This window comes from Serinus canaria, chromosome 18 (assembly GCF_022539315.1).
Source record: "Serinus canaria isolate serCan28SL12 chromosome 18, serCan2020, whole genome shotgun sequence".
Lineage (NCBI taxonomy): Eukaryota > Metazoa > Chordata > Aves > Passeriformes > Fringillidae > Serinus > Serinus canaria.
In genome coordinates, this window is record NC_066331.1 from 6,087,950 (window position 1) to 6,110,037 (window position 22,088).

The 22,088-nt window shown below is 45.6% G+C and overlaps 1 protein-coding gene across 3 annotated transcripts in view; it reads left to right on the forward strand.

Moving 5' to 3' along the window:
- Nucleotides 1-289: 289 nt before the first annotated feature.
- TMEM104 (transmembrane protein 104) overlaps nt 290-22,088 on the forward strand; it is a 43,839-nt gene continuing 22,040 nt past the window's right edge. Inside the window, exons 1-8 of one of the 3 annotated variants that reach the window (XM_050981371.1) lie at nt 290-396; nt 1,707-1,831; nt 3,632-3,753; nt 5,676-5,757; nt 6,655-6,757; nt 7,144-7,224; nt 11,475-11,574; nt 12,355-12,463. In XM_050981371.1, the coding sequence (XP_050837328.1) occupies nt 1,787-1,831; nt 3,632-3,753; nt 5,676-5,757; nt 6,655-6,757; nt 7,144-7,224; nt 11,475-11,574; nt 12,355-12,463 (642 nt within the window). In that variant the 5' untranslated portion in view covers nt 290-396; nt 1,707-1,786. The remainder of the gene's footprint in view (nt 397-1,706; nt 1,832-3,631; nt 3,754-5,675; nt 5,758-6,654; nt 6,758-7,143; nt 7,225-11,474; nt 11,575-12,354; nt 12,464-22,088) is intronic. The other 2 variants (XM_050981372.1, XM_050981373.1) reach the window with 2 other exon arrangements.

Consider the following 22,088-nt stretch of genomic DNA (forward strand, 5'->3'; position numbering starts at 1 on the left):
GAGGCCCCGCCTCTATCTCGGCCCTGCTCCTCCCGTGACCCAATCAGGGTCGGTGCCTTCCCCCTGTCCCCGCCCTTGCTCCATCCCCGCCCCACTCCTGCCTCTCCTGGACACGCCTCTTCCGCCACCGCCACGCCCCTCGTTGTCCCCACCCAATTCTCCACGCCACGCCTCCTTCTGGGCCGCGCCCATTCGTGCTCACTCCCCTTGTGGTCTCCGCCCCGTCCCCTCCCATGCCCCGCCCTCATCCTTACCCAATCACGATCGCCTCCTTCACCCCGCCCCGTCCCGCGAGCCTGTCACGTGCGCGGAAGGCCCCGCGCTCGGGCAGCGCGTGCGCCGTGAGTGCCCCCGCGCGGCCGGGGGCGGGGCTGCCGGCTCGAGCCGCTGGCGCTGGTGAGGGGCCGGGGGCCTCGGGGGTCCCGGGGGCCCGGGCGGGACGCGGCCCTCAGAAGGGCTTGGGGGCAGCCCTGTGTGGGGACAGCGTGGGAGGAGGGCTGGGGAGGGGCTCAACGGGCGGGGACAGGCCTGGGGAGGGTCCTGGTGTGGGGCGGGGTGTGCACCGGAACGGCGGGACCCGGGCCTGGGGATCACGCCCTGGGGTGAGGGGGGGTGCTGCCGGCGTTGTCGGCTCTCTGTGGGCCCAGGGGAGTTCCCCCGGAGAGGGCAGGGGGTGCGAGCAGCGTTCTGTCTGTGGTACAAGCCGGGGGAGGGCCGAGGGCTCTGGTGCCCTCGGGGGTCCTGGTGCTCTCGGAGGTCCCGGTGTCCGTTTCCCCCGCCTTGGGTGGGGCCTGCACGGGGACACCCTGGCCCCGGCCGCGTCCCGGAGTGTCCGGCCGCGTCCCGGAGTGTCCGTTGTCTTCCTGTTTGCTCTGTATTTACCAAGCCTGGCTTCAGTGTTTTGAGGCGAGGTTTGTTGTAAAAGGTGGTGTTTGATCTCTACTTCTGAGGCTGATCCACTTCTGACCTTAGTGAGTTATGCTGCCTGATTCTTTTCTGACATTCAGCGTGGGTGTACAAGCTTATAACTGGGTTTTTTAGTGGAGCTCAGCTTGTGCTGATGGTTTGTCTCAGCTCGTGTGGCTGAGTAGGAGCACATGTAGAAGTGTGAAGCCCTTAATTCAATTATGGCTAATCATTGCCACTGAAACCTTCCAGAAGGCTTCAGTTCCTCCATACACGTCTAGTTTTTGAGAAACAATGTAAAGCTTCCCAAATACTTCTGCTTTGGAAATGCTGGTGCATGAAAAGCATCTTGGTGTGTCTTTAATAGGTCCCATATTTTAATTTGTCTACTTATTTCTGTACTTGAATTTAGGCTGGTTTTTTGATTTGTAGGAGGCACATGTTTGCAAGGAGTAGTAGCTGCATGAGAAGCAGCAGTTTGAGATCATCCTCAAGGCAGTAATTTTTCCTCTTGAGGTTTTAGTTGTCTGGAATAGCCCTCTGGCTGTTTGGAGAAGATGAAGTTTGATCATCACATGCTGTGAAAGGGCAGGGCGTTTTGGTTGCTTTTAAACCAGTTTAACAGGTATGAAAACTTCTCACAGAGTATTCAACCAAGTGGTACTGGTGAGTGGGGTCTGTCTGAAGGGCAAGATCCTGCTGAAATCTGTTCAAGTACCAGAAAACTGATGTGCCAGAGCTAACTTGTGAGTTCTTCCTTTTTCCAGCAAAGATAACACAGTGTTATGATGTTTCCCTAGGTTAAAGGTGACAGAAGTTGCAAACACCCTCCCCAAAACACCCTTCTGGCTTTGCTCTGGGGTTCCCCTCCATCTCCAGGATGGCAGGTGGCATCACTGACACTGGAGAGCTTTACTCTCCCTATGTAAGTTCCACTGCTTGTGGGTTTGGTCACAAGTTTTTTTTCAAAATCCTCTTTCCTCAGCATTTTGCTTGCGAATCCTACTTAATCATGGACATAACCTCAGCATTTCAGGAGATTATGGGGGTCAAAGGGTGGTTAAAGATGCTTAGTGTTTATAGTTATGTAGGTTCCTTTTTACATCACAGATCACTTTTCATAAGGTAAAGGGATGATGTGTGCTTGAAGTATAGATCTAAAAGTGCTAGAAAGAACTTCGTGTCCCATACCAGCTCTTCATCCTTCTGCCCACTTTCTTATATTTTGTTAATGTTTTCATCAGCCCAAATTGTCATTGGAATAGACAGGGGGGACTTGGACATTGAAACTATCCCACTTTCTTCCCTTTTGTTGCTTTATATAAACATTTCCCCCTGAATTTCTCAAAGTTTACTTAGCTGCAGCTGTTGCAGTAATTTGTTTTATACCACTTCAGTGGAAGTGAGTAATTTAGAGGTTTCTTCCCTGTAATGTGGTGTCCTGTGCAACTGCAGACCCCATTACTGCTTTCCTATATTACTGGAAAAACCGGTTTTCATAGCCACAAGTCTTCACAAAATGTCAGCTTTTAAAAACAGCACTTTGTAAACACTTTTTTTTTTTGAAGTGAACTCAATAATTTTAGAACCAGACCTGAAACCTGTGTGTTGGATTTTAAATGCTTTAAAATGTTCATCTCCATGTTAATGATTAAATGTAGGAGAAGTGGATATTAGGCTGCAGAAATAGGTCACAACTGAGAAAACGGAGAAGTAAGACAGTAACTGGGATGTCTGGACCCTCAAGGATTAGTGTCACCTGCTCTTACGTTGCTGGTGCTGCATGAACTTCCTCGAGCAATCTCAAAGGCTGAGGCTCTCCTCTTTCCCTTAAGGTTTCTAACCTGGATGAACATTCCAGGCACCATTCATATTTCTGCTTCACCAAAGGAAAATCATGGTTCTGGGATGTTCAGCGAAAGATGAATTTGCTGTGCTTATGCCAGTGAAGTGCTCTCAGGGTCACTGGGGAATCATTCTCCTGATGTTAATTGCTCCACACCCAGAAAAGTCTGCTCATACACAGCTCTTTACTGGCTTTCCTCTGGAGGGACTCTGACCTATATTAAAAAAAAGCCCACTAAAGCATAACAACTTTGGCAGTTTTTGATCTTTAATTGAGCTAAATTCTTAGCCTGGGGGCGGTCTTGTCCATGAGCAGAGTTCTCTTTTGTCTCTGGACACTGAAAAAGCTCATTGCCAGAGAAGATAAAATCCTTTCCCTTCAGGAAGTAAAATCTCTTCTTCACAATTTGCTCAGCTTCTTACTGGTAAAATAGCAAGCAGGCTTTGAATTAGAATTCTGTTTGGATATTTCCTGCTTGACTGAGAATAAAAGGTTCTGAAAGGTACATAGCCATAACTACTTGTGTTCAGGTCAGATAAAAAGGAGAGACCCCCAATCCACAGCACAGACCTTCTGGTAGAAGGCAGTGATTTGTAAAGAAACAAATCTCATGCACTTTATAATTTTACAAGCTAGAGAGAAAAAATATAATTTAAAATAATTAGAAAAATGGAGGGGAATAGTTGTTTCTCCAGAAATGTGCTGACAACCACATTGTTCTTTTTGGATTTCAGTCCCTTCCTCCAGGTATTTCTCACATGGACTGGTTGCCACCCTGCTGGCTCAGGGACTGCCCTCTCCATTTAAATCAGGGTGTATGTGAGGTGTTTTGGATGATTCCTGGCACACTCTGATACTGTATCCTGTGGCTGATTGCAGGTTGGCCTGGTGTACATGTTCAACCTCATCGTTGGAACGGGAGCCCTGACCATGCCCAAGGCCTTTGCCACAGCAGGGTGGCTCGTCAGCCTCATCCTCCTGATGTTCCTGGGATTTATGAGGTAGGATATGTGTGTGTGTGTGTGTGTGTGTGTGTGTGTTTTTAGGGGACTGGGAAGTTCAGCTGGGTGAGCACAGTGTAAAGACTTTTACTGTTTTCCTGTGTGCTCTGTCCCTCTGCTCCTTGAGTGTTTGTTTCTGTAGTGGTGTTACCTGATTTGGAAGGATGCACTTCCTCACTCTCTGGTACATCCCATTTCCTGACTAATGGGAATGACTTTTCCTGAAGTTCAGAGTCTTCTGGGACCTTTATCCCCTCTACCTTTTTGACATTGTCCTCACTGTGGATACGATCCATGCTCACCTCTGTCACAGATCAGTTCCCCAAACACCAGGTTGCAGGTGGCACGGGGTCAAGTCTTTGCTTTGTGACTTGCAGATGTGTAAGCTTTCTCTTGGCTTCTGGCAATGCTCTCACAGCTGAAAGAGTGTCAGGAACACAAATTCCTGTATAGCCAGGCCTGTCTTAGCCCCTCCAGACCTTTGCTGCTCAAGACTCTGGAGATGGTCTCCTGTTTGTCACACTGGTTCACTGTGAGCCCCTGCCCAGGTACCTCCCTGCTGGAGCAGCAGATGGAGCTGAAGGCTGTGGATACAGCACTGATTTCTGAGGAGTTACTGCTACAATTGCAGTCTTCTGGTGGGCTGGGAATCCCTGCTTGCTTCTTGCTTGGCTTTAAAACAAAACAAAACAAAACAAAACAAAATTCCCTCCTGTCGTTTGTACAAATGGACTTTTGAAGTGCCAGCCTTTTCAGTTACCAGTTCTGCCAGCCTGAATTTGCCTTTGGTTTGGAGGCAGAGCTTTTGAGATCTGTTCTGTGCTGCTATGAAGGGAGACTGAATGGTCAAATGCTTGTGACTGCCCACCTCAGAGCTGGGTGCTGCAAAGGCTTGGTAAAATGATATCTTGGGTTTACCAGTAACTGGGAGCTTTAGGAGCAATTTCTTTTAGCTACGTTAGTTTAAAAGCATAAATTCAACATATGAAATTCAGCACCAGCAGACAATCCTTCAAGGTCAGCAGGAGAGCACAAACCTCCAAATCTGTGTACCAGAACTGCACTGGATTAAGCTCAGAAGACACAGCTCGAAGTGCTGCATGCCTTGGGAGCTCTGTTGCTTTTGTTCTGGTACTCATGACTTTCTCATGCCCATTGGGGACCTTTGGTGCAGGAAAAGCCTGGGCAGAAATTGCTACACAGGCCTCAGCACTTCCTTTTATTCTTGCAAAACTCATCTCTTACTTGAACTCAGTAGGCAAGTCCAGTTCCTGAAGCAGTGAGAAACCACTTTAAAGCCTTAAATAAGATTGATTTGAGGGTTTTTTTAAAATTTATTGATTAATAATTCAGGACTGGTTTTAGCTGAGATAATGATATTCATTCCATCAGTGGCTCTCCCTGTCTCCCTGGACAGCTTTTCCACTGGCCTCCAGTATTTGCCTGCATATGTGATGTGCTGCTCCTTCTTGTATTGCTGTTTTGCTTCTGATGCCATGTGTAAGATTCTTTAAGGGACCAGTGTATCTTTGCCATGAGCTTCAGAGAAGAACTGGGTTTGTTCTAGGTTCTAAAAAGAGGAAGGAAGCTTGCTTTCTAACAAAGATCAAAGTTCTCTTGCTGTCTTCAACCCACAGGAACACTAGGAATGTGCCTTCCAAATAGCTAAAGTGTCTTATTATATCTGAAGGTGTGTTATATTTTACTGCATATTGTGGTCTGCTTGAACACCTGAATCTCAAGAGCAGAAAGAAGCAATAAACTGAGATGAAACACTATCAAAACAGTGTTTGCGGAGCTGGCAAAAGGATTGTTTTGGTTTGGTTGTTTTCTCCTATACAGATGGGAATTATTCTCCATCTCTTTTCAGTGACAGTTCTTTACTATTACTGATTATATCAATTGAATTCTTCTCTCTGTAGCTATATGACTACAACCTTTGTGGTGGAAGCCATGGCTGCTGCAAATGCCCAGCTGAGATGGAAGAGAATGGAAAAACGCAAGGTTTGTGTGGGGTTTCATTCTCCTTTTCCTCCTGTTGTTCTATCACGTAGGATTTTCCTGGCATTCCCCTGCATCTTTGCCTTGTCTTGTTACTAACTCTAAGGAAATAAATTTCTACTGTACTTAACTTTGCCATATAAAATATAGCTGTTAGTTCCCTGTGGGGTTGCTCATTAAAGACAGGATTTTCTGCTCCTGCTTTGAAAAATCTCTTGTGCTGTTCACATGTCTTACTGATAACTCTCCTTGCCCAGAAGCGCTGCTCAATGAATGTAGAGAGGTGGCAGCCAATATATTGGTGCTATTTGGAGTGTGCTGAGGACTATAAATCCTTGCTGATCTCAGGTCATTTAACTGGGACAGGCCTCAGCCTTGTCCTTGCTGTTACTTGGGCAGTATCCGAGGTTGTGGACAGTTCTGAATTATGTCCTTGCTGTGAAACTTACTTGTGGCTTTACTGGATCAAAGGGAGGCATAATTGTTTGCACTGATTAAGACCCCTGGCTTGGTGTTAGTGGGATGGAGTTAGGAACTAGACCTGCTTGTGCTAGCTAAATATGCTTGGATTATTTTTTTTCTCCCAGTTCTGTAACACTGCAGATCTTCCTGAAGTTTCTAACTTCCTTGTGCCACTTACCACTACATGAACTGGGCAGTGTTGCTGTGTATGTGTGTGTGGCCTGGGGCTGGTACACATCACTCACTTCAGCCTGCTCTGCTAGTGTCCTCTTCTGCCCTCCACAGCATCCTCTGGGTTCCCTGGTATTGCCTTTGCTTGCCTGTCCTCCCCTCCTGTTTGGGACCTTCCTTTGAGTGTTTGGAATTAACCATGACACTGGGGGTGGCACAGCCTGTACTGTGGATAGCAGATATCTCAGCAGGGGTCTTTTCGACCAGGAGGATGATGAAGATGAGGATTCTTCCTCTGGAGTGTCTGACAGTGATGTTCTCCTCCAAGATGGTTACGAGCGAGCAGAGACACGGCCTATCCTGTCAGTTCGTGAGTACCCAGTTCCTGCTTTCACTGCTATGAGGCCTCTTCTCTCCAGTGTTCCACTGGACTCCTCTGCCCATTTCATCCTTACTTCCACATGCTCTCATCCCAAAGTCCTCAGCACTTGTAAGAAAAGACTCATTGAGAATTCAGTTTGCCTTCTGCAGCCTGATAAAGATCTTTTCCCTCTACGTCAATAAGATGAGAACATCTTATTTTCAAAACACCTTGGACTAGCTTCCGCAGGGTAATTGGCCCAGTGACTCTGCAGCTGTGGAGTTGTACATACTGTCCTTCAGACTGCTGCTAGAGGTTCCCAAGTATCCAGGTAACCTGGCCTTAGGGCTTATTGGAGGGACTGGTTGAAAGACTTCTTGTTTTTTAACTTGCAGAGAGACGTGGCTCAGCCAATATCTTTGAAATCACTGAGAGGGTGGAAATGGGCCAGATGGCTTCCATGTTCTTCAATAAAGGTAAGTGATGAACATTTTCAAAAGTCCCTTTGGGTCCTCCTGCATGTTGTGTGTATAGCTGTTCTGTAAGTTTGCATGCTTCTCAGTGTGGGTTTGCATCCCAAGTTTGTTATAATTCCACCCAGATGTGCTGTTCCTTCTCACTGTGGACTGTATTCATCCTCCTGTGTGGTGTTTCTATAAAGTATTTATGGGCCAGGAGGGCCAGAACCTGCTGTGGTGGGCATGGAACCAGCAAAACACTGCAGGTTATGGGAGCAGTGTCTTGATAAAGGCAAGTGCCTTTTCTGACTGCAGTTCACCTACCTCTGAACTGCAAGTGTCCTCTGTGATCTCCACTTTCTGAAGCAGTAGAGCCCAGCTGTAAGGTTTTCCAGCTGCATTTTGGTTGTAGCATTTGAGAATAAAACATTCAGGCTTCTCTGAGCCTTGTAGATAGCAGTCTGAAGGAGAGAGACTTCTGATAGGAGCTTCTAGGAATTGTCTGCATCTGGGGAATTATCAAGAGAGCTGGGACACAACCTGCTGAAGAGGTCCCTGCTGAGGGTGTGATAGGCAGCTGGCTTGTCTTTTTGCTTTTAAATGTCTTTTGTATGCCAGGGAACAAACTTGTAATCCTGCTCTAATAAAGCCCCATCCATTGCTGCGTGTGATAGAAATGCAAACCACATTGATGACGATTCTGAAACCTGTAAAGCAGGACAATGAAATGCTGTGCAGAGCCAGAACATCATCAGATACCATGGCTGTGCAGTTTTGAGCGTGTCAGGTCCCATTTTTTGTGGAAAGTGATGTTTTCCCTTATTTGCTGGCTTGCAAAGAGGTAATGGAAGGCTGGGTTTTTTCCACTATATTACATCGGTGTTATACCAGTGTAAGGCTGTTGCCTCTGAAGGGCAGCTGGGCTTAAGGAGTAAATATTCTTTGAATTTTATTTTTTTGCTTTTAAAGTTAATTGAAAAACACTTTTTAATTTTCCTGCACATTTCTTCTGGGATTTTGTAGATTTGAATCGCTTAGGACTATCAAAATAATCCACCTTGGACTAGGTTGTCACATTTTTAGTCAGAGAAGTGAAGTGTGTCAGAAACATGTTGTTCCTGGTCTTGCCTCTACCACTGAATTGTTATGACCTAAGTCAAGTTTTCTTGCTTGTTTGCTTTGCTGCGTGTAAAATATGGTGAACACATCTCTTGATGCTCCTATGAGGAGTAATATTTGAGAAATGCTTTGAGAGCAGTCATGTAACAGGGTTTAGCTGTATTGCTGAGGATTGGGCTCTGGAGGATGGGGATCACAGGAGTCAGGGTGTTCTCATCAAGTTTCAGGAGGCCTCTTCTCTGCAAGTGCCTCATAGGGGAGCTGGAAAGGATCCCCAGGAGCCAGGCAGGTTCTGGGCCTCTCTGGTGCTCAGCCAGTAGAGGGTGCTGGAAATATGTGTCCTCTCTCAATCAGCACTGATGTAGCTTCCAAGCAAAGTGAAATAAACTGCTTAGTACTCTTAAATCTTAATCCCTCTTCTTAATGTTACTTTAGCCAGAGTTATCTGATTTCTCTGTTAGGGATCCTCCCCAGGGTCTGCTCAGCCCATCATAAAGGGATGAATCCATCTGCAGGAAGGTGGCTGGAACAGCTGCAGGCCATGGGCTGGCCCTCCTTGTCGTCTTGACTTCCAGATGGGGTGAGGTGCCCACAGCAAAAGACCTGGGGCAGCTGTAACTCATTTGCTGCTTTCCCTGTGTTGGAGCTCAGTAGTGAGGCTCCATCCCTGTCACTGATTCAGAGACACCTTCTGGCCTGCAAGTGGCTGCAGAGACAGGTGAAGGATTCTGCAAGTCCCTGCTAAAGTGCTCCCTCCCCACAGCTGCACAGAAAGGCCTTCAGCAAGGGCAGCTGCTCAGTGACCACTCAGTGCTGAGAAACTGGGCCATACTGGGGAATTCCCGGCTCCAAGCACCAGCCTGTGAGGTTTCACAGCTGGTAAATGTCTGGGTATTTACTGATGATAAACAAAGTATGGATCGAAACCCAAGGTGATGGAGGGCTTTACAGCCTCCAGAGGGAAGGCTGATGAAAGCTGTGCAGTAGACCTCAAACCCCCTGATTTCTAGTGAGTTCTCTGCTCCTTTCCCTTGACTGATTTTTATTTTCAGCAATCTGACAGGAGTTGAATCTGCAGTCCTAGGAGGTTAGCTGGGGATAAATCTCAATTTCAGATTGTCTGCTTTCTTAAAGGGAGCTGACTTAGGTTTAGACTGTGAAGAGACTGTGTGCTCTTTTGAAAGAGCTGGCTCTGAAAAACTACTTTTTGATTTTTTTATTTTTTAATGTTGGGTGCTTTCTTCTGGGACTGAGCAGTTATTTATTGCAGTAATAGATTCTAGGCACATCTATCACGCTGTTTCCTCACAGGAAGTAATTGCTTTTTTTTTTTTTTTCCACCTCTTTTTGTGCCAAGTAATGAAAGTATTGATCAGGGAGGGTCAGCAGCAGTTTATAAAATAACTGACGTTAAAGTCTTCCTGTCTTGGAGAGGAGTGTCACCTGTGCTTTCTGCAGACAGAGAGGTCTGCATTGGAATGGGGGTGCTGCTGGGTACTGGCTGGTGCTGCTGAGGCTTAGCTGGTCATGTCAGCTTTATTTTGTGAGTGTGGGGCAGCTGAGTCCTGAGACCAGTCGCAGATCCCAAACAGAATATCTGTCTGAGTCTGTGTAGTCCTCAGCTTTGTGTCTCTGCAGCTTCTGTCCTATATTAGATATTTTTTAAAACCTTCAACCCTTCTTAATGGGAAATTGGAACAGACTGGTAGGTAGTTTGTTGCTGTCTCTAGAACAACACAGAGACTCCCTGACTGTGAGGACATCTTTCACAGAGCAAGAAAACAATGGGAGAACTATATAGAATGATCTGACAATTTCTGTAGTTAAGTCCATTTATCTCCAGCAACAGCTCTAGAGCACTGATTTAGTGTGCTACTGCACAGAAGCAGGGAAGCTGATACAGCCCCTTTCATGCTAAGCAGGCTCAGCATATGGAATAATTTATTTAAACAAAGGAGAATACCTAATAATGTTTTCTGACATCCAGAGATCCAGGGGAAGTATGGTGGCAAAACATGGCAAAGCTTTGGGGCACCCAGGCACTGTAGGAATGAGTCTTCAGTCCCGCAGCAGGGCTGTTCTTGTTTGATAGTTGTCACAGCTGTGAGTGTGAGGTTTGCTCGAGCTGCTCTGGGATTAAGCATCAGGTGGCATCACAACTTGAAAGTATGGGCAGGTTTCTTGAGCTGTTTTCCTTCAAAGTCATCTTCCTAAATTAAATAAATTTGAGGCTTTTGTTCTGTAACTCATCTGACTCTGAAATAAAATATCTTCCAATTTGTTGGTGAGATTTATACAGACTTGCTTGCAAGAAGAGAATCCTGGAGTCTCATCAAGCATTTCTTTATCCCTTTAGATTTTAGTTCTTCACAGTGATGTCTTCTTGTGCCTCAGTAAGGCTGTTCTGTGCACCCAGTTAATTTGTGTAAGATTTTCTTTTAATCTCATACGTGAAGGCAGGGCAAGCTTTAAATTAAAAATAATTTTTAAAAAAATCCCAGAAAAAATTTATCCCAAAAAATGAGTAGGGGCAGGAACAGTGTATGTGGTGGCATCAGAGTAAGTGAGATGCAGAAACAGTTTTAAAACTTTGCAGGATTGTACCTTGTCTCAGGTTGCCAGTGGTAGGGAATCTCCCAAAGCAGCTCCATTTCAGCCCATTGGAATCTGAGCTCTGAAGGACTAAATCCCTACAAGTCCATATTGTGAAGGTCCTGCATGTTTGCATTCAGAGGATTTGGAATCAGCAGAGCCTAGAAACATTCTCTCTGCATTTCACTTTGTCAGGCTGTGCTCACACTGAGTCTGAGAGCATCACCCGGATGTTTGCCTGTGGCTGTTCAGAGCTGACAGCTTTGTCTGGCAGGTGACTTGTGTGAGACCTGTTGGTCTTGACTGCAGGATGGGCTTGAACTAGAGGGTTTAGTATCAGTACCAGCTATTGAAGGAGGCAGAGTGGAGCTCTGAGACCCCTCATGCCCCATCAGATCCTGTTCCATGGTAAGTTCCCTGAGCTTGGGTGGTTTGCTGCAGAAACTATGGAGGCAAATGGTGATTTAAGATCTTAAAAATTTTGTATATTTGAAGTGCAGAGAACAAGAGTCTCTGTGTACTCTGCTGAATCTGGACAATATTTTCTTTTTCTGCAGTGGGTGTCAACCTCTTCTATTTCTGCATAATTATCTACCTCTATGGAGATCTGGCAATCTATGCAGCAGCGGTGCCAGTCTCTCTAATGCAGGTGACCTGGTAAGTGTACTTACTCCTCAGGGGCTGTGTGCTGCCAGGGAACAGGGCAGGCTTAGGGTTTGATGGGGTGATAAGTCTGACTAGGATCAACTGTACTTTCCAAAGCATGGATTGGAGAAATGACTCAAGGACAGCTCATCTCTTGTGGGTGGGTGGTGAAGTTGTTTTGTATTCCCCACCTGTGTGCCCACTGCCTGACTGCAAAGTGACTGACCTGATTCCAGACAAGTGCTCAGATGTGAAGTATTTCCAGCTTCGGCACTTGCAGACATGAGACTTGTTGCTCCATAATTTGATTGCAATGCTCTGCAATATGTTGCCTTCTCTCTCTCTTCAGTTAAGAGTTGAGGGGTGTGATGCTTACTAAGCCCGAGGCCAGTGAGGGATGTTGGTACGTGGACTTAGCTCTGGACTGGGAGTGGTACCTTTCTCAAAGAAACAGATAATAAAATAGATTGGTTTGATCAAATCTGGGCTGGATTTGTACTTCAGTCTTGAAAATGGAAAACCTCAGCGATCCATAAAGGATCTAAGCTCACCGGCTTGATGATTAAATGGCAAAACCTGCAAATAACTGCAGGCAACCCAAGAATTTGCCTTTAAACCTCTGGTACTCAGTGACTCGCTGTGTTACACTGTCCAGAAAATGTAAGGAAGTGACTGTGACCAGAGGCAGAGAGGAGGATTGGCCTCTGCTCATTCTTCTTACTTGAATGCAGGAGAGGGGAAGACATCTGCTAGGAGTTAATTATTCTCTTTTGTTTCTCCCTCCTTTCCCAGCAGTGTCACTGGCAACCATTCTTGCAGTGTTGGAGACAGCACAAAGTACAATGACACGGACAAGTGCTGGGGGCCAATTCGAAGGATTGATGCTTACAGGCTGTATCTGGTGAGTTTCTGGAATTGGGATGACCACTGTTACCATTTAAACTCTGCTTCTAGTGCACAGGGAGGTTTTTTTTCTTGTAGAAATAATGTAGTTCAAGTGAACAACAGAATATTAAACTTTCGGTTCAGTCTGGCTTTTTTTGGCCAAATACCCCCTCCCTGTTCTTGGTGACATGGCTGTGTTTGAACTTGCTGGCCATCAGAATGATCCTTATGGTTTTGAGTTTGAGTTCTGTCCATCTTGGTGTGTAGATTTATATTGCTTAAGCAGGTGAGATATTTTTGCCAAAGGCTGGATTTTTCTTCACTGTTTTTTTTTTTTTTCAGTAGCTGGCTAATTCATATTTGCTTGGAGGTAATTGTTGTCAAGATACTGAAGTATATTAAACTTATTTGAGTGCTTTAGAATATAAAATACCCAGAGTTGGAAGGGACTCACAAGGATCATTGAGTCCATTCTTTATGTGAATAAAATTGTTAATGCTGCAGGAGAATCTGCTACTTGAAAGATGATGGAAACAACCAGCTTAGACAACATCCAGTGGTATACACTGCCTTAGTAATAGCTTTGTCTAGTTCAGGATTGTCTATTGCATCTAATGCTGTGCTGGGGTTCTACTCTGAACCCAGGGTTTTTCCCAGAGGATGATAAACATGGCTTCTCTAGAGCCTGGGGAGTGCTGAGTGCTCGTATTTGGAGACAGATGTTGGTAGGGCAAAGTGGGAGGAGGGAAGGATGCTAGTGCTGCATAGTGTGGCTCCTGTTAAGGGTCTCAGTGAGAATTTTAAGTAAAAGGAATGAGGGTGGCTACGTGTGTGCAGAGAAATCCAGAAGTAATTTTGGAGTTAGTACAATTTGGAGATGCAGTGGATCACATCCAGTGTCACTGCAAAAGTAAGAGCTGGGCCCCAGAAATATTAGTGAATGTCAAAGACTAGTTAATTATTTAAGAGAAATATTATTGCTTTATTAAATTCTGTCTTGGTCTGTTTCTTTAAAACTTCTAGAAGATTGAAGATTTCCTTGCTGAATTTCAATAATTCTCCCTGACCCAGCAGAAGGAGCTAGTCAGAAAAGGCAGACATGCATTAATTACTGCCTGTGTCTCTCAGATATTGTGTCTATAATTCATGAAGATAATTGTTGTTAGGACTTGCAAAATTAAAAAAAATTAAGACTCTGTAAGTATTAGACTTGAAGTCTGTGTACATAACTCTCAGAGGAGCTTTTCCCTCTGCTTGTCTTGTGGATTTGGAGAATAAATATCGCAAAGTCTTTGCTAGTGGTTAATCCTTTTCTGCTCAGTAACTGGGATGAGGCTTCAGTGTTGTTCTCTACGCCCTCTTAGGTGGAGGGTGGGATTGTTTGTGGGAGAACAGACCAGTCTGTAGTGGGTTACTGATGGGGGTCAATTCTCACAATCACTATTTTCAGGATACTTCTGGGTGTCAACATTATCCCTAAGTTCTGCTTTTCTGTTCAAAGTCTCTAATGCTTCTTACTCAGTGAAGATGGGAGTAAACTGTAAAATGGAACTTGTTCTGCCTCCAGCTCTTCTGGTCCCACTCCCTGTTTGACCTGTATGATTTCATTCTCCAGAAAACAGAGAGGATGGTGACCTCTTTAGAGAGGGATAAGAGATGTAATCATTTATAAAACACTCAGATCACAGTACTGATCTGAGTGTTTTATAAATGATTGAGTTTGGGCTGCCTCTGAAGTGGTGATGCTGGTTAATATTTTCCCCACTGTCCTGTTTGTAGTGTAGACAGTTAGTGACCGGTTGAGCTCTTAAACTTTCTGAGGGAAACCTGGGGAGGGGAAGGCAGGGCAAGGAAGTAATTTGACTTTGAGCAAAAAAAACTTAGTAGTAAACCATTGTAATTACCTCTATGTATTTTGTCCAAGCTTCATGTGTATAGAAGTAGAGTTTTGAGCATGCTAGAAAAGCTGAAACCTGCCTGTCTGAAGGGGAAAATGCAACATGAAAGTGAGGAGGGGAGAGATGCATCAAGAGCACTGCTTCTCTTGATCCCAGGGGATCATACCCATAGAGAACTATTCTCTTTTCTTAACTTTCTATTTTGAATTCTTGCCTGATGCAATAATTCAGGTTCCACGTTTCAGTGGACAAACAAGGTCTCTTTTTGCAAACAAGTTCCCCTGTGGCAAGGGGACAGATGGACACTGTGATCCCAAAAGAAAGCAGCTGAGTTTTGGATCAGCCCTTTTGTCCTAGATGCCTGCCTCTAGTTTTTCTACCTTATCTTAATTCTGCATTTAGGTTGAAGTGATCTAGGAGGAAGATGTGTGGATATAACTGAAATGTCTTGCTCGTTCCAGTGAAACAGTTCTCTGGAAGTAGTGTTATATTTCATACTCTGTGCATGACCCTACAGAAAACTTGTTTTGGAGGACAATAATCTATTTGAGGTTTTCTGGACAAATGGTGCCAATGGGAGCTGCTTTGTGCCAAGTCCCACCAGAATGCCAAAGACCCGTGCTGCCTTCCTCCTGTCAACTTTTTCTCTACCAACACTGTGTCTTCTTTTTGACAAAAACCATTTCAAACACTGACTCTTCAAGGTGGGGAGGAAGACAGGAATAATGGCTGACGTAAAAATCCTTTTTCACACCTTATTGTCTAAAAAGGCTTCTGCAAGCTGACTCTGCTCTGATTACTGTGAATGGAAGCTGAAAGCTATGTACGTAATGAGAATATTTAGACAGATTAAATTCTTCTCTTGAGACTTGCTTGTCTGTGCAGCATCTTTATTGCTGCTCCAAGATTTCACACCTAAGTGTGTCTGCAGAGTCTTCAGAGACTGCTAGGCCCCTATTAACCTTTGTCTGAACAAATGGTTGTCTCACTTCTTGTTTATAAATTGTTTTGGAAAATAAAAACTTGCAAAACAAATAAGTGAAGGCAAGTGCAGGAAATATGTAAATAGACTTTTGCTCCTGTCCCATCATCTGCTGCTAATACTTGCCTCCTTTTTGGGACCATAAAAGACCTGGGAGGTTAGAAGGGTCAGCCTTCCTATGCTGTTCGACTCTTGTGAGGGCAAGACCCTGCAGGACAAATTTTCTTCCAAGAAAGGCATGTGTTGGGCAGCCCAGCAACCTTGTTTAAGGCAGGCAGTGATCACAGTTAAAGCAGATCAATGGCTTTCTATCTTTGCTTCAAACCTGTTACCACCCTGCCATGTCCTCAACAGCTGGAGTGACTCCCAAGTCCCTTGGCTGTCTCTGGCAGTGCTGAGGACAGGGTCATGTTCTCTCAGTGCTGAATTCACACTTCAGTGCAGCTGCTTTATCATGCTTTCTGTAGGTTCCACTGGGCTATGCTGGGGAGGTCATGAGGATGGGGCAGCAGATTTAAGTTTCATTTTTCTTTCATTGTAACACTTCCTTATCTTTCTCATGAAGTCATGTGGGAATGTGATACTATAGTCCCTGCTTCTAGAAAGCAGGATCTGAGATAAATAAGAGATTAAATCCTAGGGATCAGCAGCCATTCAGAGTGTCTGATCCAAACTGTGTTCATGACCTGGCAAACAAATGCTTCTGTTCTGCACCAGGGCAGCCGTTGAGGCTGAAACCTCTACTCCGTTCTCAGCCCTCCTCTTCTGGCAATCTGGGACATGGTGTCTTCCCATGATGGAAAGGAAATGGCTTAAATTCTCAAGGGGAGCCGTGTGCCTTTCAGAAGAGGCACTGGCACAGGTACTCCTGGTAGCCTGGCTCAGTAGCGCGTCAAAGCCACCAGGTGCATCTGTTCTGTCTGAGTCTCTGTTGGTTTTTTTAGCTGATTGGGAAAGGGACATGGCATCCACTTGTGCCGGTTCACAGATGCTGCAGTAGCGCAGGCTGCCCAGCGGGTGCAGGCCAGGCGAGGATGGGAGCGCAGATGGTTTAATGGAGATTATCCCAGTTGGAAACGTGCTTGTGCAGTGAATAAAATGAACGGGCTCACAGGCACTTACTGTCCCTCTTCAGGAGGGGACAATGTCACCCCAGCCCGATGCTCTGATCGGTGAGCAGAGCAGGGCTGGGCTGCAGCTGCAGGAGGCTGTGCAGGGGGGTGAGGGGGTGGTCTGAGGACACACGTGCTGTTGTACCATTGCTCAGGACCGGCAGGACTTAATCAGCAAATGCAAAGGCTGAACTGATAAGCGTTGATGTGGATCCCATCGGCCTCAGTGCGGTGCTGCCTTCCCAGCCCTCTCCGGCTGCAGGCTGGAGTGCTGGGCTTTGTGTGCCTGCTGTACGTGCTCTGCTTTCCTCCACGGCATTTCTCCTTCCTGGCTCTGCCTGTGCCCTGCTCTGGGTAAAGAGATCGCTGATTTTTATTGTCAAAATAGATCTTTTCAAATGGATTTACCTGCACTGGGGCAGTTTTATCAGCTTGTTTGGTACACGATGCTCTTGTGGCCTCTCAGTCCAATGTTAGCTCCTGTTCGTTTCTTTTTTTGTTGTTGTTTTTTTTTTTTTGTTTTATATTTTGCCTCCCAGCAGTGAAATGAGAGGAGCCCTCATGGCAGTACTTGAACATCCATGCTTGATCTAAGCTGTCTGTTTCCAGCTGGGAGCTGGAGCAACAGAGCTGGAGCAGTGCTGCAAGCAGAGTGCTTCTTCCAAGGGCACCTGGATTTTCTCCACTGTTCCCTTTGCAGCAAGTGCTTTTCCTCTGCCCTGCCTTCCTCAGCTGTACCCTGCAGCAACATGCAGTAATAAATGGGTCACAGCTGCTGTCTCCTGGATATTTGTTCTTACAGGTCTCAATGTCTAGAGACCTTGAGAACCTGTGGTGGGGGAGAAAGCTGCCTCAGTGGCAGGAGCTGGACCAGGGAGGGCTGATCTCACAGCATATCAATCTAAAAGGTTTGGGGTGCTTGTCCTGGGCTCCCAGAGTGAGACAGTAAAAAGGAAGGAAATCTGATGGAAGTTTATCCTGATGGTGTGAAGTCATCATCTTGTTTAAAGAAATTGCTTAAACTGTAGCATTGTTGTGTTCTAGGTTCCTTCAGCTTGCAGTAAGGATGCAGCAGGACTGGGGCACTATTAGCTTGTCACCCTGCATATCCTATGAGAAGTTATTCATGGTAAAACCTTCTTGCCAAAAATATTGCATTATATTCCTTAACACAAATGTTTTGACGTGGTTTACTACGATGCTGATGTAGAAATAAATGTACAAAAAAGGCAGCTGCTACTTCTGTGCATAAAGGCAGTTCTGAAAGCCTTCAAAATAAGAAAAAAGCTTTTCAAGAGTCCAGAATATTGTGCCATTTCTGTGTGTACAGAGCACCTGAGTTTTGAAACGTTGCAGTGACACGAGAGAAATTAGTACTGCATTAAGTATCAATATCAGTAGGCCAAATTGTTATAGGTGCCCCTGAAATACAGTTTTGCTTGGCTAAAAGCCCTGTTTCAGAGGCTGACTGGAGTCTTCTTATCCCTCTTGTCTACTCAGCCTCCAAAAAGTGAGGTCAGTTAAGTTGTTGCTTTGGTCTGAAGTGGTTGAGTAGGGATAGGAGCCAAGTTCTTCTGAAATAAATGGTGTCTGGATGTGGGATGTGAAGGCAAGTCTCAGCTCTTTTTATTGTGCAACTAATAGGTTGAAATTGGCACACAGCCTTGTTAATATGGCATAAATCCTGCCTCCTTCATCCTGGTCTGTTCTTCTGTGGACTCATCAATAAATCCTTTCAATTGCTTGCTCATCATATGCCTGTGACAGATAAACTGGCTCTACTGGAGGTTGCCACACTCCTTGTGTTTCCTAATGCAAAGGTATCTTCAGATAATAATTAGACTTGTGAAAAAAAGATTCCTCCTGAGCCGTCAGGAGGAGAGGCAGATGAGAATGGTGTTGTGGAAGTGAAATATAAACTTGTTGTGCCAGTGACCTAAGAGCTGGAGTTCAGCTTTTGATGAGTGATTTTTCTTGCTTCCTTGTAATTGATGGTATTTTGAGTAAAAGAAATACCAGCCAGAAGGGCAAACACTGGATGTTTGAGAGAATTGGCCTCTGGGACCAGACTGAAGCAACTGCAAGACCACACTTTGAAGCAACTAACATTAATGGATTAGCTTGTCTCTTTTCACTGGGAAATCAATAGTGCAGGGGACTGGAATGTGTTTTCTGTACAGAACTGTCTGTTCACTTCACAATGAGAAGTGTGTTTTTCCTAAGTGGAGCTTGGGTTGTGCTTGTCACTTGGATGCTGAGCTTTTCCGAAGGACCAAATGCGTCCGTCTGGTACCGCCAGCAGGCTTGCAAGGGCTGTCTGGAAGGGAAGGGTCCTGTGGTGCTGCTTGAATGCATGGCCAGGTGTGCTGCAGGTGGTACCAGCCCTACAGAGAAATAAGATGCAGGAGATGCAGAGATACAATGTGCAGAGGCCATCAGTGAGCCCAGACACTCTTGGCTTCCCCAAGGAAGAATGTCCTGTACACTTTAGTGCTTGGTTTGACTTAGGGGGTGTTGAATGGTGATCATGAACTTTGGAAACAAACCGACTAAACAAACTGGCTGAAGCAGTGGCTTTACATAGATCTCTGTTAGCTTTTCTGCACATTCTGCAGTTGGGAGCTTACCAGAGGTGATGTTGGGCTCAAACCACAGCCCTTATGTGCAGCACAGCCATCCTGCCAGGGAGGAGAGGCCATGCTGCTCCTTTCCCTGAATAAAGCTGTCCTTTGGAGTCAGCTCAATTGGGCAGCAAGGCACCAAAGCTGACACTGTTCTCTCCTGATGCTGGAGACCAATCTCTCCTGAATAGGGCAGGTGTCAGAACTAATATATGTGATCGCTCACTCCCTACACCAAGTGGAAAGGTTTAAAAAGGGCCTTTTAAAATTTCTTTCTTGGGCTAGGCTGTTCCAGCAGAGCCACAAATCTTAGGTTTTCAGAACATTGGTAGAAAATAAGTAATAAATAGATTTCCCCTGTGCGGTGTTACTTTCTGCAGTGATTGTGACAGCATCCTAGGAACCAGAGCTGGAGAAGATCTGTTAAGTCAGCTAAACAATCCCCTGAGAAATGCTATATAAGCCTTTTTCTTAACAGCATATTTTACAGTATTGTTTGGTGCTTTAGCACCAGCTTTGTTTTTAAACAGAGGTCTGACCTTGCTGCCTGCCTGATTCACATCATTGTTTTCATCTAGTAAGACAGCAGTCTTGATCTCTCATCCCCTGAAATTACCGTTAGTTCTTTAATATACAGGTAGAAAGTATCAGGACTGCAGAACTGTGCAGTTCTGCTGCTATGAACGTTATCAGAAGCTGTGGAGGAAAGCTCTGGACAGACCTATATATCTTTTTACTCCTAAATAAGTCTGCAACTTAACGCCATCCTAAATTGCACTGTACGTCTGAGTGAGATCAGACATACAGTCTGATCAGACATACAGTCACTGTGTGACGCTCTTATCCAAAAATGTGGATTTTTGGACTACATCAGCAAATCCCACACGTAGCTCATGCTTCTGTAAGCAGGACTATAAATACAAATAATGCAGCTGGGATTTATCTTGTAAGTTGAAGTCGGTATAATGCTCTGGGGCAAAGCTGATCTCCCAAGCCTGTTGCACCTGTTTGGTGTGCACTGTGCAGGGAAGAAGGCTGGAAGTGAACAGACACCCCAGTAGCCCTGGGCAACAAGGCTTTATCTCTTTCTTTGTGCTAAGTAGTTTTAAAGTGAGAGGCTTTCCTTCCCTTCAGGCAACTTCTGCATGACACAGTGGGCAGGATGATGCTGCCCCTGAAGCTACATCCTCCAGGCAGCTGGAGAATCCTGAGAAACTCAGCTGAGAAGTTTGTAGGGGAGAAAAGTAAAGAGAACAAATAATGGCTTAGTGGTGAAAGCACTGTTGGTGTTGTGGCAGACAAGGGCTTAGTGGCCGTCAGGAACATTCATCCTTGCTGAACCCAAGTACCTCCTAACCCTGGCAGCTTATAGCTTGACATGTTTGCAGGGCCCTCTGTGCATCTGTGTCATGCTGGTCTTCATCTCCCTTGCTTTGCGCTGTCTAACCCAGGGGCTTTTGTAGTCAATATAAATATTATTGTAGTTGTCAATGCCCTGCCAGGAGAGGCTACAAATATGCAGGAATTTGGGGCTGTATTTGTGGATAAAGATGATGCCCTCACACTTTCTTGGAGGAAACTCATTATTCTCTCATACCGTGCTAATGAATTGGGGAGTCAGAGGACAGCTCCTCAAGGTTACCCAGTGTCAGGAAGGAGGAAAGCTCCACTTTCATATGCTGTAGGAGATCAGAGCAAGCTGCTGGTGGTGGGTACAGCCAATTTTGGCTCTGCACCTCCTCTGCTGTCCTTCCAAGTATCACAGCCCAAGCATTCAGCTCTCCTGCATCTATCCACTTTGCTGCTTCCCTCCTGCTTGTTCAGATGCAATTAGGAGATGCAGAATAAGGGGGTGCCAGGGGTCAAGGAGGCGGTAAAGTGATTACAAGATGCTGCAAACGGCTGTGCCATAAATACTCCAATGATGAAAAATTAGATGCCAGTCATCTCGGGGTTATTGCTGGCCTCTATCTCTCTCTTGTTGTGAAAAATGATAATGGAAGTGTATTTACCCCAGAGAGTGTAAGCTTGCCACTGGCTGTGATCCTGCACACCCTAGGTATGCCAGGAACAGAATCCTTGCACCTAATGACTTTCTGAGAACACTTTGTGCCTGAATTCCTTCAAATTAAGTGGAGAAATAACTGGTATTTTAGGGTATTCTTTCCAAAGTGGAAAGTTCCTGGTGCTCAGAGATTGACCAGCTTCATAAACAGGCTGTGGCCCTGAGTAAGGGTAGGAGAGGAAAGAAGAGCAGCACCCTCAAGTGCTGCCTTGCTGTCCATATGCTGCTTCTGTCTTGGCCTCCCAGAGCTGCATGTGGAGGCTGCCCAGTTCATAGCTGTTTTTTGGTGTATTGGATCACCAGCGAGACCAGAGCTTAAGGAGCTGGGATGACTACACCTTTTTGTTGGGAGGGCAGTTAGAATCAAGTACTGGTGCTGGGCTAGAGCCTTTGAGTACCTCTAGATAGTATTCAGATCCACTGAAGTTGTCATCTTTGGGGATACAAGCACTTCTTTTCATCCCTTGCAGGAGGTCTTCCACTTTGGAAGAGGCATTAGGATCCCTGCGGCGCAGGAACTGTAGAAGGCAGCATCCAGCTTAAAGGGTGCTGTGGGTGAAAGGCCTCTTTGCTTCACTGGCAAAAACCAGCCTGGTAGCAACTGAGGTCTTAATTCCTGGAGGATACCTCCTCCCTGCCTGAACTGGGGAAGAAGGTGGGTGAGGGTTCCTCAGTGCCAGGAATATGCCTGATGTGAGTTATGATTATAGAGCTCTGCCAGGTGTCCCGAGAGCAGCACGTTAATTACCAGAGCTGCTGTGGCAGCTGCCTGCTGTACCCAAAGCATAACTGCCCTTGTTTCTTCAGCTATAAATATTCCTTGTGGATTGTCTGGTGGCTGTGGCCTCCCTCCATTGTGACTTCCTGACTCTGCAGGGGATCTGGAGGTTAAAATCCCTCTTGCCTCTCAACTTCTTTGAGCAATCCTTGTTCTGTGGCTGGTTTATCTCTTTTCAACCAACT